Genomic DNA, 19,103 nt, shown 5'->3' on the forward strand with positions numbered 1-19,103 from the left:
TAAAATGTATAATTTAATCGATTCGGTATTTACACAATTTCAAGTTTAGTACTTTGATTTGAACTCCCTATAAATCCAAACAAAACCCTTAGCCTTAATTTTCTATTTTTATTCAATTGCCAGCTAACAGAGTGCTTTAAGAGGATTATCATTATACAATTCTGGTTTCTGTACTTCAACATGACGAAATCAGTGGATCCCCCTACTTTTCAATTTACTCAATGAAAAATCACTTCATTTCCAATTTTACTTCACATCGTCGCTAAGTTTCAGGTTTATAGAGATTATTAATCAGGCTAAAAAAAGACTTTCAAGAAATTTCTTTCAATTTCAATGAGGCCAAAAAAAGACTTATTTATTTTAGCTGAAACCAAAACAAACACCTTGTTAAGATTGGGTTCTCCTTTACAGTAAAGCTTCGTATAGGTCCCGGTAAGATGTTTATATATGTGTGGTTTTGTAGATTCATTAACCCTTGACGTTCGGTGGGTGGGGGGGGGGGGGGGATTGTGGATTATCGGCGGTTTTCCTTATATCGCATGAATTTTAAATCTTACTTTTGCCTATGTTTAGTTAAGGTTATATTAGCCCTAGCTTGGATATGACCCCATTATGTTAATACCTTCCATAGTGGTTAAAATACGTTTTGAAAGTGGAGTGGGGGGGGGAGATGTCGGTAGTTTAAGAAGAGGTTTCTAGTGATATAATCCAATTATTTTCTTTGCTTCTTTTTATAAGTTACTTTTTTGCCTATCCGTTTAACCATGTTAATCGACGTTCTTCTTTTAAAATATTCAGCCAATCAATTATTTTACCTCCCCCGTCAAATTTAAACTTTATACCAATTTAACAGCCAATTTTTAAATACATTTAAATAGCGAATGGAGAAATTTATAAAGGCTTCTCTAAAATTTTTTTATGAATATTTCTATGTTAGTAAAATAGATATTTTTAGAAATATATGTTAAATACATTGTTATGTTGTAGTAATCTATAATACAAAGTAGAACGAAATCTGTCCGTCTCTCTGTCTGTCTGTCCGTCTGTCTGTCTGTCTGTCTGTCTGTCTGTCTGTCTGTCTTTCTGTCTGTCTGTCCGTCCGTCTGTCTGTCTGTCTGTCCGTCCGTCCCTTACGATCTCGGTAACCACTGAACCGATCGGATTCTACTCTTCAGGGAATATACCTACTGGTCCTGTGGTGGTTTTAGGCTATTTTCTTGGGGGGTGGGTTTTTTATCCGTAGCTAATGATTTTATTAACTACTGAACCGATTGAGTTATTTATGATAAGGAAGCTTCAGAATGGTCCTGGTGAGGTTTTAGTCTATTTTGATTTTAGATTTAAGTCGTTAAAAACATCTTTAGGCTATTTCGTAAACTTCCCTAACCATTTAAATACAGACACTTTATACTAGGGGCGAAGCCGATAGTTAATTATATAATATAGTAAGGTTAGTTTGTCTCTATTTCGATAACAAGGGAAGCTTTACGTAGGTCCCAGGATGGTTTTAGGCTATTTTATGTATAGTTTATGTATAGGGATAGTTTAGGGCTATTTTTTCCACCCTTCCCTGATATTTGTAAACCTCCTAGATGCTAGTGGTGCAGCCATAAGTATTTCATAAAGCACCAACGCTTTCACATTTTCGGAGAAACACCCAAAAAAGATTAAGTCTAAAGTTGTATGAAGTCAATTATTGAACTAAATAGCTTGAGCAAGATTAAAAATTGGATATCATAATTTAAATCTTTTAGAAATTTCCATATATACATATTTATAGATTCAATAGATTACAATCTCTACATATAGGCCCATTATGGTTAATTGAGGGGGCCTTATTAATCTGGTAGGGAGGTGACATTGGGCTGTTTATTATACTAGTCCTAAAAGTTTTATAATAGCCTTTAAATTTCTTTGGTTCAACAACTTTGGGGACTTTTATTAACTTTGATTGGCTGGTTCATTAATTGTGTGTCCAAACGTTTTAACAACTAATTGTAATCTACAGAAGGTGCAATTTTAAGTGTCATCATTGGGGATGTACTGACATTGACTTATCCCTTCAGATCCCTGTTATGCTTGGCAAAACTCATTTTTCTATTTTATCCATGAATTCAGGTTGTTGAATTGTTATTATTTGTGAAATTCTGACTCTGGTAGTTATTAAATATTACAGGGAGAAGAAAAAGTTGTAAATTACAATAATCTTTATTATTTTTTACCTACCTAAATTCATTGACATTTATGTCAGAGAGGGAGGGGATATTGGGATATTTATTACACTAGTACCCACAGTTTTATGAAAATGTTTTTTTATTGATTAGCTTAACATTTTTTGGACTTACATTGAACATTGATTGTTTGGTTTATTAAATTGAGTGTCCAAACATTTCAACCATTAATTTTCAATTTTGTCATCGTTAAAGATGTACATCAATTTATAGGCTGTTGTCTTTTCCCTTTGGATTTTTTTTATACTAAATTTAAATTTTGCCTTAAAACGTTCTATTCCTGATTTCCCCTATATTGATTTTTAATCATTTTGCTTTTATATAGAAAGCGTATCTAGTAGGAACCCTTTAACGGGCTAGTGGGCCATCATATAAAAGCCCCCTTCTTAATTAACATGATATTGAAGGATAATTTATATAAAACAGCCCTTCCATTCCAGGTATAAGGTAAAACCAAAGAGCGAAATAAATCTAAAATGATATTTTAGGGGCAGATAAAAAGGTGGTCTGTACTATAAAGCGTTGCCCACCAAAATCATAAAAAATCTGCTGAAATTACTAAATATTTTTTTTTCAAATTAATTAAGTTGTTGGTTACAGCTGTTTTAATTCCAAACTTTTTTATCAATAAAAAAAATTGGTCACATAAAAAAATATTTTTAAAAATATGGAGAAAAATTAAGGTGGGGGGGAGGAAAAAAAGGCTAGCTATTTGCGGGATATTAAATAGCATCCTATAATAAGAAGGTAGTGTGGTAGGCATAGATAAGGGAGGATTACCAGAGGTGAAGTAATAAGTAAGTTTATCAAAGAAAACATGAATTTAGAATCCCCGTTGATTACATTCTAAGAGCATCTCACAGATGGGAAAGTTTAACTCCGACCATCTTAAATATTAATTTCTAGAATAGAATATTTTCAAAATAGAATTTTTAGGTTATATTTCTACAGGGGCAATATATTAAAATATCACGGATCTTATTTAGCTTTTCTTGAAATAGTTAAAAACCTGAACATGATCTATGTAAAGTGTCCTTGAAAAAGAAACAATATATCTTGTCTTAATAATGATCATTTTGTTGGCTAAACAACAAAAGTCACAATTCTTATTAGTTTGCTATTCAAAAATATTGTATTATAATCAGTTTTCGGAAATGAAAATGTACAATCATAAGATTAAAACCAGTCTTTTTAAGCCCCAAGATGCCAATTATTGTAAATCTTTATATTTGTAGGAAACTGGATATAATATAATACTACACATAATTTTTCAGAAAGGCTAAGAACGGGTTCTAATCCAGTGAATATTTATCGTTTTCAAAGCGATACTGAAATAGTTATTTCTTGCATCGTAATATAAACAGCTTTCTGTGGATAAAAAAATTGGTTTTAATTTCATGATTGTATTTTTTTGTATTCATAAAAAATTAGATATAATATGATGCTAGACATTTTTTTCAATATGGCTAAAAACCGGTACTAATCCACTGGATATTAATCAGTTTCAAGGCAATAATGGAAATGTTATGACAACTAAAAAATCAATGCTTGAAGTACCTGATTGCTGTTCAGATCTGTGATTGATTGATTGAATTCATTGTGATGATGGTAGGTGGAGGTCTGTTTAGCTGGCTGGATTGCTGCGCTGGTCATGTGTGTGCTAGGAACAGTTGTACCATGGTGGGACACTGGGGAGACAAAACTGTAGTTAGAGAAACCTGAAAAAGAAAATTCCAGGTGCAAAAGAACAATAAACTGTAATCCAGTGATAGTGTTGTAGGTTATATAACTAAAAATTACAGAATTTTGCCATTGTTTTCAAGCTGATATGCAATCAATAATGCATTTTTTATTTTAAAAATAAATCTAGGTAGCTAGGATATAGATAGATAATATTACCTGAAGGATATGCAGCTGCAGCTAGATAGCTAGGATATCTATTATTTCCATAGGTAGGTAGAGACAGTGTGATTGGTAATCCTAAAATAGAAAATAATTTAACATTGGAGCAACAAACAGATCAGAGTAACCCACCCTCTCTCGCAAATCTGTTTCAGAAAGGAGTGATGTTAAACAGTTTTCTGCATACATTCAATTCTGCCTTAAATAGCCAATAAATGTCTAGTAGAAGAAAAAAATACATTCATCATCAACTTTTTTTCTCTCTTCCTGATCAAAAGCAATAAATAAACATTAAATATCAGAATTGAATAAAGAAAACTATTAGTTAAACTCCAAATGGTCCTGAATTCATTTTTTCATCAAAGGCTTATGCATTTGCATAGGGCAGGGAATAAAGGGGTGTCTTATCATTGAAATTTATTAAATTTTGTATTTTCTGACTCCCTAAATAATGATTAGGTTAGTAATAATACAAAGGATAAAAGTCTTTTTTTTTGTTGTGACAAAATATTTTTGATACACCAAAAGAACCTGCCAATGTATTAGCCTTGCTGCTGTTTTCTCTCAACAATATAAACTTTTTTAATGTAAAGACTTAAGAAATAAAATTCATGTTTGTTACACAATGCACATGAAAACAGATAAATAATAAAACTTATGAAGATTCTTCTTTTAAATTACTTCTGAAATCAGAAAGTAGCAAAGATTCTAGACAATTAAGAGGAAAAACTACAACCTAAAACACCTACTGAAGCACATTAAAATGTAGTAAAAATAACAGTTTGTAGGTTTATACTTCAAGAAAATGGATAACAATAACCTATGTGTGCCTATATACTACTTCTACTATTTATTTGTAGTTGCAAGATAGTTATACCTGTATAAACATAAATCTTATTAATTCAATTGGATTTTTTTATCAATGTGTAACTTTAAGAAATATAAGTTCTTTTTATATGTATAAAATAACACTAAAAACTTTTAGTACTTGAATTCATTAATTAATCTAAGAATGCATATTTTGATCATTTTTATGTTTTGTATCTGCCCTCGAAACATTGATTCAATAAATTCACTTGTCTTTTTTTATAAATAAGGATTTTTACATTTTGGGTCTGTAATCATTCGTCCTATCTGTATATTTTGTTTGGATACTGCTCCTAATTTAAAATAAGAAGAAAATGAAAACATCAAAAGTTATATATGAAGGAGAAATAATTATTTACATATCCCTTGTCCAAGATTAACAAGATGGAGTTGGCTTTTGAGTAAACAAATGCAGTTTATACATGAATAAAACATCAGGAATAGGACAATAGAAAAAAAATATTATTATACAGAGCTAATTGTTAAATGATTCATTGTTATGAATATTCTTTTTTTAATAAATTTACAAGTTACAACTAAAGAAGCTAGTTTAATTTTAGCATTATTGATATTTGTAAACTCTATTTTCAGGGATATAAAGGGATGAGACAATGACTGATAAATTGATATACATCTCAAATGTTAATACAAAAAATAACCTTCGTTAGATTATAATTAATGGTTGAAACTTTTGGACACTCAATTTAATGAACCAATCAATCAACTTTTGCATATTTTTTGTACCAACTGATTAGACATTCACCCCTGATAAAATTACGAGAAAAAAATCCTTCAACTAATCAGCAGACTTTTTTTGCTTCAATGTGAATGTCTCGCTTTGTTATCCTTGAAATTTATTGGAACTTTTAATTGATTAGTACATATTAAAAATGCAATAAAAAAACTTTGTGGAGAAAAAACATTGGATTAATTATAAAAATTGTTTGTGAGATCTTACAAAACAAACAGAAAAAAATACAGAATTGAATACATAAGATTTATCAATTTGAATTTAAAACACTTCAAATAGTACAATATAAAATTCTGTATAGTATATGTATATATGTCTTTCAGGGATCTGAAGGGATAAGACAATAGCCGATAAATTGATGATACACAAAATTGTCTCTTCTGTAGATTTTAATTAGTGGTTGAAACGTTTGGAAACTGAACTAATCCATCAAAATTCAACAAAAGTCACCAAAGTTGTTAAGCCAACGATTAAAAAAACGTTATTATAAAACTTTGGGGACTAGTGTAATAAACAGCCCAATGTCCCCTCCCTCCCTGTATGTTTTTAGTGTTTAAAAGTTTTGTATGGTTTTGAATGCTAGTAGTTTATTATATGCTAAGTGGACGGGATAATTGTTTATACAAAACCTAAAATATTTAATATTTCAAAAATTTTTAAATAAATAAAGTTTGTCTTATTAATGACCATTTAAACCAATAAAATAATTATGTCAATCAAACATTGAACATAAAACGCATATAGATGCTATTTTACTTTACAAAAGTATTACGTTTTTAAATAAACATTAATTTAGGAGTGTAAGAGAAAGAGAGAGAAAATCAGACCAGAAACATTTTAGACAGTAAACAAATAGAATAATTGTATAATGCTTACCCTAATGGATGTAGAATATACGTGGATATTGTGACAGGGGGAAAATGGTCGTCAATATAGATTGCTATTTCCCTTGTCATTGATTAGTCAATTCGTGCCTCTATGGTCCCAACTCGAACCAGATATTTTCCATACGTCATGGTGACAGTTACTCTAGTATGTGTATCTCTAATAAGAAGAGAGTAACTCTAGTTTGTATATCTCTTATAGAATAAGAGTAACTCTTGTTATGTATCTCTAATAGGATGAGAGTAACTCTAGAATGTGTATCTCTAATAGCATGAGAGTAACTCTAGTATGTGTATCTCTAATATGATAAGGGTAACTCTAGTATGTGTATCTCTTATAGAATAAGAGTAACTCTTGTATGTGTATCTCTAATAGGATTAGAGTAACTCTAGAATGTGTATCTCTAATAGCCTGAGAGTAACTCTAGTATGTGTATCTCTATTAGAATGAAAGTAACTCTAGTATGTGTATTTCTAATAGACTGAGAAAAACTTTAGTATTCGTATCTCTAATCAGATAAGAGTAACTCTAGTATGTGTATCTCTAAAAGGATGAGAGTAACTCTTGTATGTGTATCTCTAATAGGATCAGAGTAACTCTAGTATTAGAATGAAAATAACTCTAGTATGTGTATCTCTAATAGCATGAGAAGAACAGTTTGAAAGTTTGCTTCCATTAAACAGAACTCTATCAAACATTCATTTCACATCTTTTGTTTTACCTAGTTCCCTATTTTTAGAGCAGCGTCCATACTCTATGATTAGGGTCTGTACATCTGTCTATAAAAGATTGTCTATTTGATTATGAAAAACCTTTAGCTGTAGCTTTGTAATGAGACTTTCTTTTTATCTTGACTTGTTTCTAAATAAAAGGCTGTGTCCCAAGTTTAAGAAATAAGAGTTCTTGATAAAGCTTCTCTGATATGGAGAGCACATTTCTTACCGAAAAATTTACTGCTGTGTAAAATATTTGATTTTGCTGGCTTCTTTTGGATATGACTGCTCTTGATAAATTCTAAAATGGGGGAAGGGGAGTTTTAATTATTATTTAAATTGCAGCTTTTAAATAATATATAGATTCGAAATAGTAGTTTTAGCAGTTCACAGCTACATTTGAACCAACGTCTAATTAACAGCCAAAACGGCCTTTTTTTTTTAAATAAAGAGACTATTTTAAACTTTAATATTATACATTCTCCCATGGAGGTTGTAAATTGGTCAGCTAACAAAAGTTTACAAATAGAACTTCTAGGGAATAGGTAAGGTAATTTGACGTTGTTTATTTCCAAATGTTGGCATGTTGGCATGCTAAAGATGTTAAAAGTATACCGTTTGCTTAGTGATATATGCATGATTTAGATTATATATTACAATTGTATATTTGTTATTTTTGCTGATAAGCGTTTGATTTTTGAAATATAGTCGTACAATCAAAAGCTTTTTAGTTAATTCTACATAAATAAATGCATCAGTTGGGTTCATTATTCATTACCAAGTGCAAATTTTGTGTATAGATGTATTTACATCTGTCACTTCGTTAATATTCTAGATTTTGTGCCAATTAACTAATCCCTTTATCTTTAGTTATTACGCCGGGAGGAGTGGGACAATAGCATTGAATCTTATTTACAACTTATTCATATCTAATGATATACAAGGGGACTTTAAATGTATATACCCAATGATGATAGATAGAATTAAGCTAATTAAGCTTTAGTAAAGTACCCAAAGTGGAAAACAAGCGAAAGATATGGAGGGTTAAAATCTTTGGTTACCATAATAATCTACAGACCGAATTCTATACCCTCCAAAGATTAAAATAAATTTGTCAGAGTATATCCCCCTCTTTTTAAAAGCAAAGCTTTTCTATAATTAGGGTCGGTCCGTCCGTACGTCCGTCCGTTACTGTTAGCTCTTTTCGTTAATTTAAACAGGTTATAATTGTCCTATCGATTTCAAACTTTGCATGCTGATTCCTATAACAGTTAGGTGTAGTGTTATAAGCGAAGCATCTCTGTTATCAAGTCCTAAAAACGTCAGTATGTCCTAAACAGTATCATGTATTTAATCAGTTTTGCAACAAATTTACTTACAATTTTGTTTAGACATATGCAATAAATTTTAGTTTATTCAGTTTTAACACTCTACAAGTGTTAATGTTCGTTTGTCCTTCCATTTCAGAGCTTCGCTTTTATGGATGTTGTCATCTTTGTTATATTAAATCCTATTCTTGCTGTTCTCTTTCTTTTTGTTTCCTTTCCATGGGGATGTGCGTTTGATGTTACAACTGAATATATAAGTTCATAAGAAACACAGCAATAACAAGCTCATAACATTTTGATTATCTAAGTTATTTTATAATTCAAATCAATATATAAGAAAACAAGGATGACTACATTCATAAAAGCGAAGCTCTGAAACGTAAGGACAGACGAACATTAACACGTGTAGAGTGTCAGAACTCATAAATCAGAAGATAAAAGTATAAAACAAATTTGTTCTTCAAAAAGTTAAAAAATCGACATGTTTAAAATGGACGTACTGACATTATGGTATTGATTATAGAGTTGTTACGCTTTATAAATTGGACCTAACTACTACAGGAATCACTATGCAAAGTTTGAATCTATAGGACAACTCTAACATGCCTAAATTAACGAAAAGAGCTATCCGTTTCGGACGGACGGACGTTCCGACCCTAATTATAGAAAAGCTTCGCTTTTAAGTACAGATCATTGATCAGCTGTTTTTTAATTGTTTTATCCAGCTGTTTTGCATGATAACCAGCCAATCAGCAGCCAAATTTAATAATCCCTTCTGATTGGGCATTAGGCCAGCAATAGGAATAATTATTTAGAAAATATAAAAATCTTTTCTCCAAATTTACAAGTTAACAAAGGCATAATTTTACACATAAAACTTTTGGGGAACTTTTTATCATATAAATGTATCTATATGTTAATTGAATGGATTTGTTAATTTATGTGCAGAAAGATCTCATAAACGGCTGGATTTTATCGAAAATTTGTATGTACTATTCTTAAAGTGTTTTTGACAGGTTTTAGACTATTTTGGAGAACGCTTATAAATGCCCCGAACCCCTACCATCACGTAATTTTTTTTTATCAATATAGAGCACCCAAAAATATGTTAATTATCTTTATAGTGACAAATACATTGTTCTTTTTATCATCTATCCCTTTCCAAGCTACTGATAAAGATAGAAAAGGTATATATCAAGAAATTTGGATATTTTCCCTCTAACCGGAAAGTTGATCACATATAACCCCCACAAAACCCCTTTAAATGTATACTCAGTGATTTAAAGGGATAAGACAATGATTGATAAATTGATTGTAAATCCTCAATACTTATACACAAAATTTCCCCTTTAGTAGATTAAAATTAGTGGCTAAAACCTTTGGACACTCAACTTAATAAACCAACCAATCTAAATTTAATAAATGTCCCCAAAGTTGTTATTATTCTGTCACCTAATTGTAAAGGATCTGTCACTTATAACATACATCTCTAATTATTGATTTTCTTTTTTATGCTTTATTATGCTACACTTTTATGGATGTTGTCATCCTTGTTTAATATAAAAATAATAATCAGGCTCTGGAATGGTCCAGAGGTGATTTGAGGGATGTTACCGTGCAAGATATTTTTATCTTACAAACCTAATGAGTTGTGATACAGATAACCAACAACAAACAAGAGAATAAAATCCTTTTTTATAAAGTAACAGGATGTTTGTTTGTACCGAAGAATCTCGCTAACCGGTGAACCGATTTGGGTTCTCCTTAACACGGTAGCTTCTTATAGGTCCCGGGAAGGTTTATACTTTTGGGGGGAGGGTATCACCACTCTCCAATTTTTCTAATTTTTAACAACTAAAATTAAAAATGGGCTTGGGGGGGGGTGTTCTACAACCCCCTCACAGTTATTGTTTACTTTTTCTTTTAAATCTAAAATAATAATGGGTTTTTGGATTCAACTCCCCCCTCCCTCCACGAGTGCCCCTAGAAGCCTCTTGTTATAAATAAAGTAAAAAATGAGGATGATTACGTCAGAAATTAGCGAAGCATTCCAAAAGAGATAGGGATAAAGAGAAAAAAGAAATACAGCGAGAGAGAATGATTGACCCTAATTAAAGAAAAGCTTCGCTTTTAAAAAACAGACAATAGTTTTAGAGTAACTATGGTTATAAAATGTAATCAATTTTAACCCATATAAGCTCGTTTAAAGTATATATCAAGGTTTTTCATGATTTTTTTATGGGTAAAATTGATAATTTTAATCATAATTTATTACAAATTATAGCCTAGCCGTGCGCTAGTTTAGGCTAATAAATTTGAACAGAGTCGAGTGTGAGGTAAAAATTAGAATATATAGATAGATAGATATAAAAAAAAGATAGCGAATGAGGGAAAGAGAATGAAAAGGCGAGAGAGAAAGAGTGTGAGAGAGAGAGAGAGAGAGAGAGAGAGAGAGAGAGAGAGAGAGAGAGAGAGAAAGAGAAAGAGAGAGATAGATAAATAGAGAGATAGAGATAGATAGAGATAGAGATAGAGAGAGAGAGAGAGAGAGAGAGAGAGAGAGAGAGAGAGAGAGAGAGAGAGAGAGAGAGAGAGAGAGAGAGAGAAAGAGAGAGAGAGAGAGAGAGAAAAAAAGAGAGAAAGAGAGAGAATAAAGATGGATAGAGAGAAGAAAATAAGAAAAGCGTATATGATTTTAAAAATACAAATATGACTTTTGTAACATGACCGATGTCGTCAAATGTATTTCAAATGTTATATACTTGAAATATCAAGGTCTTTAATATGACACAGTCTAATCTTTATATTACGAATGTATAATAGAAAGATAGTGTTCATTTATACAGACAGTCAGACAGACGAACGGATCGCGTGCGTGGTATGGCATATTTTTAACCCAAATATTATTAGATCCCAGGGAATCATGGATAGGTTAATTGACAATATTTTTTTAAGCTTTTCAAAGTGTCTAAACAGATCAGCCATGTGACGTCATAAAAATGAGGGATAAAAGGGGGAGTGGGAAAGAAAACCCCTAAAAAAGCGATAGATAATCCCTCATTTTTATGACGTCACATGGCTTAGGTACTTTTTAGACACTTTGTAAAGCTTTTTTTCTTCAATTTTTAGCCAAATTCTGGGTGTTTAACTTATTTTTCGGGTAGGGGAGAAAAAAGGGTGTAGATTAATTTTATCGCTAGTGCCCCCTCCCTCCCTGGTTATTTTATCCACAGATTGAGTTCGTGAACCCATTTGTCAGGCATAAGCGGGGTCTCATCAGGGTGGATGGGGGATATGGGTACCCAAAGATTTATAATAAGTTCCTTAATTTTCGTACAAATTTGTTTGTTAATGTTGATATAAACTAGCAGTGTACAAACTTTTCTACAAACAATAATAATCTCAAAAACGCGCGGCTAGATCTAACTACACAACAAGAACACACTTCTATGTAGAAAATATATTTCGCTTCATTCAAGCCTTCTCAATTCTAATTGTTTGAGAGTTTCTGTACAACAATAATAATCTAGAGAAGGGGTTAATTTTAAATCGTATAATTATGAGTATTCATCTATTTCTCGTCCATTGTCTTATCCCTAAAGATCCTTGGGTTTTTATAATACCATGGATAGGGATACACATAAGCTAATAAACAGTCTAAACCATACCTTGGCATACTAGAGACGTTAAAAATGGAGTTTTTTGCTGCTATAATTAGGGGTATAATGTAAAAAAATGATTTTGGGATAAAGTCATTACCATGCACAATTAGTACTTCGAGACAAAGGGCCAGGTAATTAAAGAGATAGATTACCAACACCATAGACAAACTTGTTTCATTTTTAAAGAAATTTTTTCAAACAAAAATGTTTAACAAATTTTATAATTCCTGATAATTTTTAAACGGAATATTTATTCTTTTATAAAAGTATCAGAATGTCTCCTGTGTGTGTCTGTTTTTTGTACAGGAAGATCTCGTAAATCGCTGAACCTATACGATTCTCCTTTTCAATGTAGATTCTCATAGATTAATAAATATTTTCATGGAGCATACCACCACCCTCTCAAAAGAAAAGACCCCTTTCGAAATTAACCCACCCACTGAATTTTTTTACTTTTTTTATTTTCTAATAAAAAGAAGAGGGTTGCTTCCCTCTGCCCTTCCCTCAAATACCCCTAGAAACCTCTAGGGGCGTAACAGTTAGTAATTTGCTATATGATTTATTGCTATATAAACTTCGTTTATCCTTTTTTTCTACATATTATTTATCCCTCTCCATAAAAAGAATCACGCGGGGGTGTAAAAGATGCTTAATTGCTTTTAGATCATGAGCATATTCAAAACATAAACATTTAAAAACAAGGATGACTACATCCATAAAAGCGAAGCTTGCATATTATCAAATTAATGATAAAACTTGCTAACTATACCAAAAATAGAAAGCGTAGCATTTTTAAATTATTTGCAAAAATATAAATAAAACATTGTGACTTTTTTTAGCCTTTCGAATACTTTTTACGTAATTTTTGCTCATAATTCTTAACCCTTTACAGTCGGGCCCCTTGCCGCACCTTAATCGGTCAGGGGGGGGGGGGCGTTCACCCCCCCCCTATTATCTCAGTTTCTATTAGAGCTAGTGGGCTAATTTTTTTTGTGCAAGTCCCCTGTTTGATAATTAATTTCCGACCTTTCATAAGTCTAAGTCAATTTTCGCTTCCTTCACCCTTTTATTTAACAACCGTTGTTTTTAAGTCTTTTTTACTTAAAAATTTCAAACGGCTGTAATTTTCTTATTTTTGAAGCTAGAAGAACAATTTTTTTCCAGAATATGTTTATCTTTATGTAAATTTTACATTGGAAATATTAGAATATAGATTTCAGCGGCCGCAGCTGTTCTTGGCAGCTGCCACCCGCCGCAAACGGCGGTCGGCGGGAAAACGGCAGCAGATCTTTATGAAATTTTAATATGTTTTGTAGACATGTAAAAAAAGCTTAAGTTTAAAATTTGAAGTCTCTAAGTAAAAAATTGCGGCCACAGGAGCCTTTTAGAGATTTCTGGAAACCTGGAGGATCAGGACCTGCAGGACCATACCTGGAACCTGAAAGTGACTTGAACACCTGTATTTCATATAAGGATGTACTACTAGAGGATATTTTAGTATTTTGGTATGATAAAATGCTTTGTTTTAGTAAAAAAGATCATGTCAGGTTTGCTGGCATCCTGTGCCCGCCAGGATGAAGATATTCAAAAAATTCCAACTCTCAGTTATGTGTCATACCCATACTTAAAAAGTCACGCAGTTTGTGCTCTTTATCTTTTACACACAGAAAATGAGATAGAAAAAAACAGAGGGGGGCGTTCAACCCCCCCCCCCCCCCGTTAAGGGTTAATAAACTAAGTTTCATATCGATCGTTTAAATTAAATTACTTAATAAAGCTTTTGAGAAAAGATTCTATCTAAAGAAATGAATAGCTTATAAAAAAAAACATAATGCTGAATTAACTTGCAACTCTTTTAAACAAAAAACACTGGTAAACTCATTAGTTTTTCTACAAAACTTAGTGTCAATAAAAAACAGATTGTTGTAACTTTTCCTTCTTTAAAAAGCCTAAAATACCGAAACCTAAAACTATAAATTCGCTGCTGGGTGGATGTACAAAATGTTTCCATTTTGGTTATTAATTAGAAGTTAAAGCTACTTTATAACCAAAGAGTCTGTCCGTCCGTCCCTCAGCAAAAATATGAATTTTCTAAAAGGCTATGCATGCTACAGGTTTTATTTTCTAGTGTAGATTCCCCCAACAATTGAATTATCTAATAACACTGGTAGCCATACCGCTCCTAAACTGATTATTGCTGTTCTCACAGTTTTACTATTTCTCAGCTTCTATTAACTTTTAACTTTTTTAGATTTTCCAATGGGCATGTTTGATCATTTAGTATCATTGGTAGCCAGACCGCTCCTAGACTGATTTTTACCGTTTACAGTATTAATGATAGCCAACTTTTTTCCAAGATTCCTATAATTTAACGGGCATGTTTTATACTATTTTATGTCAGATCAACTCTTAACTGCTGTTTTGACAGAAACTTGTTATTATTGCACAATGAATAAATGTAAATTTTTTAACCTATATTCAATATAAAACCTTTTTAGAAATTTTCAAACTGAAATCTAAATTAATTTTTCATGCTGCACTTGTGCTACTAATGAATATGATTTTCCTTGTTTTTAGTTTCCTTATGTCCTACTGTGCATTAATTTTGCACCCATACGAGTCCATTGTGTGTTAATGTGTCGCATCAGATTAAATTACCCTTGGCTGGTCAAAAACAATGTAAATACCACTAATTAAAAGGATATATCGTTGAGAAATAGTTATTTATCTCATCGTATTATATATAGACAGTTTTCTGCGGATATTAACATGAATAATTATTAGATTAAAACCAGTTTGCTTAGGCACGAGGGTATGAAGACCCGGGCTAACAAAACTGTTTTTAATGATTTAAGTTTTAATATTTGTGGAAATTGTCTGTAATAGGATGGTTCACAAATTTTTCAGTGTTGCTAAGAACTGGTTCTATTTCTGCGGATATTAATCGGTTTAAAAGCTATACAGGAAAAGTAACTAACATATAGACAATTATGTCCATAGGCAGCCTAGTAACAAGAAGTTAATAGTAAAGTCTTATACAGAGAATATACGAAATTTAAAGAAATAATCACTAGATTTTTTTGGTATCCGTTACAATCCGTCAATAAAAATTACAAACAGATGGACCTATGAACATACTCTGTTTGTGTGTAGATACACTGATATAAAATTGTATAATTTATAATTATACCAAAGAAATTGATATATCAAGTATTCATTTACAAGAAGGGAATGCATTGGCCTTTAAAGCAGACTTGAAATTAATTATTAACATTGCTATCCTATTATAAAAAGTAGTCAGATTTGTTGTCTAAAGCTTAAGATTTTAATAACTAATAAATTGATCGAGTTCTACTTTTTAGGCAATCTTACCATAGGTTCGGAAAGGTTTTAAACTAGTTTACTGGCAACTTCTTATCCCATTTAAATACAAAGCCACTAAAGGCTAGTGGTACAGCTGCTAGAAGGATATGTTATAATCCAATAAAATACATATACATGTCGGAAATTTAGAGAAAAACATAAAATTTCTTCAGATGCCATATCCTTGAAATCAATGGAAATCATTGTATTAGCAGATTCAAGTGTAAAGTGAAGGATTTCTGCAAAATTGCGAGAAAAAAAATCCGCAAAAAAACTGTTCTGATAAAAGTCAAAAAAGGTTATATGACGTTTTTTGGTAAACTAAAATAATAATAATTTACTCTAATTGAGTTAAAGGGTTTGATTCTGGTTCTCATAGCGTTATACTAAAGACATTAAATAGGTTATTCTGTTTATTGCTATTCTGTTTGTCACGTGACACTTACAGTATAAGTGTTTTAAAAACTTTATGATAAACAGGCGCATCCCCCCTCGTGGAATTAAAGGGTTAGTTTCGATTTATTAAGTCTCTATACTGTTAGATTACCTCACCACAGAGGCGTGGACAGAGTTCTAAAATGTGATTAACTTCTTCAGGAGGTGAAAAGAGTTAAAACAGACATTTCCAATTAAAATTTAAAGGGGGATTGTTAAGTGACACCCCCTTCTGAAAGCTATCCTATGCTTTGGGAAGCGAAAATGACCAACTCATTATAGACCACCTACTTTGAAGAAACTTAAAATCTTTCATTTTGGAGAAAATCAAATTATTTACTACTGACTCCTCTTTGTTTCCAAAAAACAAAATTGAGCTTGCCATCGCTTTTAAAATCAACTATGACTTTTAACATTCAATTTTTTTAAAGGGATAAAATTGGTTTTTTTTTTTGGAACACGAAGTAAAGATAGTCTTGATTAAAAGCGTAGAGAAATCTTTTACGATTATAAATGTTGGTATGTTAGGTCAGTTCAACATATTTTTTTTGTGTACGTTTGTACGTCCATTAAAGTAAGTTATTTAAAAATTATAAATACTCAGGGAGGTAAAATAAAAGTAGTGGTTGAAACGTTTGAACACTCAACTTAATGAATCAGCTAATCAAAATTTATTGAGCAATCGAATAAGAAATCGTTACTTTAAAACTTTGGGGACTAGTGTAATAGACATCTCACTGTCCCCTCTCTCTCTGATAATTTTGTTTAATATAAACCCAACTGTATAAACCTTCTTTTATTTGCTGGCTGAAAACTTTAGATACTTTTTATTAAATCTTAATTGGTTTTAAACTAACAGTGTCCAATGTTTTCAACCAATAGTTATTATTTATAAAAGTTTGATTTCTTATTATGGACGTAATTTTGTTTGCGAATTTTCTGTTTAATTCAAATTCTTATTGACATTGTTAAAAATTTTTGACAAGCTTCGTTAATTAAATTTAATTTTCTTAAGATACTATTGTTGTCTCTTGTTCTCTGGACCTTAGAGGGTTCAGTGGTTGTGCATTTACTTTCGCTAATTTTCATACTCGCAACAAGTATGACAACATCCATAAGTAACGAATAGCATTACGGAATGTCTGATTGACGGAGAGACAAAGTCAAATATAGAGTAGCTTCGCTACTAAAAAGTCAAAATCGGAAAGAAACAAGAGGAAAAGTTTGATGATAAAAGTTTAACAAAAAAAAGTTTCGACGATTTGGTAATGATTTGACGGAATCTATTGAACACCGTAGTTTAAAGCACCAATTCTTATTTTTACACGTTTCTCTAATTAGAAATCCTACCAAAAAAATGCTAGCAAATACTTAAAGTAAACCAAAAGCGCATATAAATAAATTTAGAAGCGAAACTACTCTGGATACTTTGACCGTCGTTCAGTCTGTAACGCAATGGGGGAAATGGGATTTACTCAGTTGCTATTCAAGCTAAACCTCTGATTTTTTTATCAACATTCCCATCATTGGAGAGCATATTTAAGCATATAACAATCGTAGCAGTCCGACTGCTTTACAGCCGCTTTTTAACCGCTTTTAATAGTTGTTACGGATTTGAATAAAAATTTTTAAAGAAAGATCTTTTCTGTAGTTTTACGTTTACACTATTTCCTCATTGTTATTGGTAAGAAAGGTGTGAACTGTGAACAAAATCATGGAAAAAAGAATTTGAAAATATTCCAAGATTTTTTTTAGCATAGAATTTTATTAAAATTCAAAATTATGATAAACTTATAATCATTCAAAGGAAATGGAAATCTAGGATTATCTATCGACTAAGATATTTAAATTTAAATTTAAATGAAAACCAATACTGTATACAATGAGTAAAATGAAATTTTATTTAATAACAGGCCTAAATAATAGTAAAAAATAGCAATGCATTATGAGTCTTTTAGTCCCCTGATATTCCTAGTTTTCCATTATCTTTCAGTGCTTAAAAGTTACTCTTGAGCCTATCTAAATATCGACAAAGAATTAGTTTAAAATTTTCCAAAAATATTTCAAAGTTAGCTATTTTTTTGGTTCAATATAGAAATTTCAACAAATTAGGTTTTAAGCTTAACATGGTTCTTGAATCAATTTACTAATTCCCTTTTCTCTGTGGAGATTCCTCTTTTTTGTTCACCCTTCCCACCCCCCGACTGTGAAGAGTCGCAAAGTCATTTAGAGCAGAAAGATAGATAGGTAAGATAGATATTTCCAGGGATAGCTAGGTATATGAGAAAGATAGATAGATGAGATAGATATTTCCAGGGATAGCTAGGTATATGAGAAAGATAGATAGGTGAGATAGATATTTCCAGGGATAGCTAGGTATAGGAGAAAGATAGATAGGTGAGATAGATATTTTCAGGGATAGCTAGGTATATGAGAAAGATAGATAGGTGAGATAGATATTTCCAGGGATAGCTAGGTATATGAGAAAGATAGATAGGTGAGATAGATATTTCCAGGGATAGCTAGGTATATGAGAAAGATAGATAGGTGAGATAGATATTTCCAGGGATAGCTAGGTATATGAGAAAGATAGATAGGTGAGATAGATATTTCCAGGGATAGCTAGGTATATGAGAAAGATATATAGGTGAGATAGATATTTCCAGGGATAGCTAGGTATAGGAGAAAGATAGATAGGTGAGATAGATATTTCCAGGGATAGCTAGGTATATGAGAAAGATAGATAGGTGAGATAGATATTTCCAGGGATAGCTAGGTATATGAGAAAGATATATAGGTGAGATAGATATTTCCAGGGATAGCTAGGTATATGAGAAAGATAGATAGGTAAGATATACATTTCCATGGATAGCTAGGTATATGAGAAAAATAATTAGGTATATTGTAAAGAAAAGGGTATAGTCCCTTTCGTGGCAACTCCCCTTAAGGATCGTTTCTTCGTATTT

The 19,103-nt window shown here is 31.5% G+C and overlaps 1 protein-coding gene across 1 annotated transcript in view; it reads right to left on the reverse strand.

Moving 5' to 3' along the window:
- Positions 1 to 19,103, reverse strand: part of LOC145305965 (RNA-binding protein Musashi homolog Rbp6-like) — a 152,119-nt gene that overhangs the window by 57,701 nt on the left and 75,315 nt on the right. The window contains exons 9-10 of the mRNA XM_080147877.1: positions 4,131 to 4,211; positions 3,789 to 3,949 (exon numbers count right to left, since the gene is read on the reverse strand). Coding sequence (XP_080004003.1) covers positions 3,789 to 3,949; positions 4,131 to 4,211 — 242 coding nt within the window. The remainder of the gene's footprint in view (positions 1 to 3,788; positions 3,950 to 4,130; positions 4,212 to 19,103) is intronic.

This window comes from Acartia tonsa, chromosome 14 (assembly GCF_053477335.1).
Source record: "Acartia tonsa isolate MP-2025a chromosome 14, ASM5347733v1, whole genome shotgun sequence".
NCBI classification, from domain to species: Eukaryota; Metazoa; Arthropoda; class Copepoda; order Calanoida; family Acartiidae; genus Acartia; species Acartia tonsa.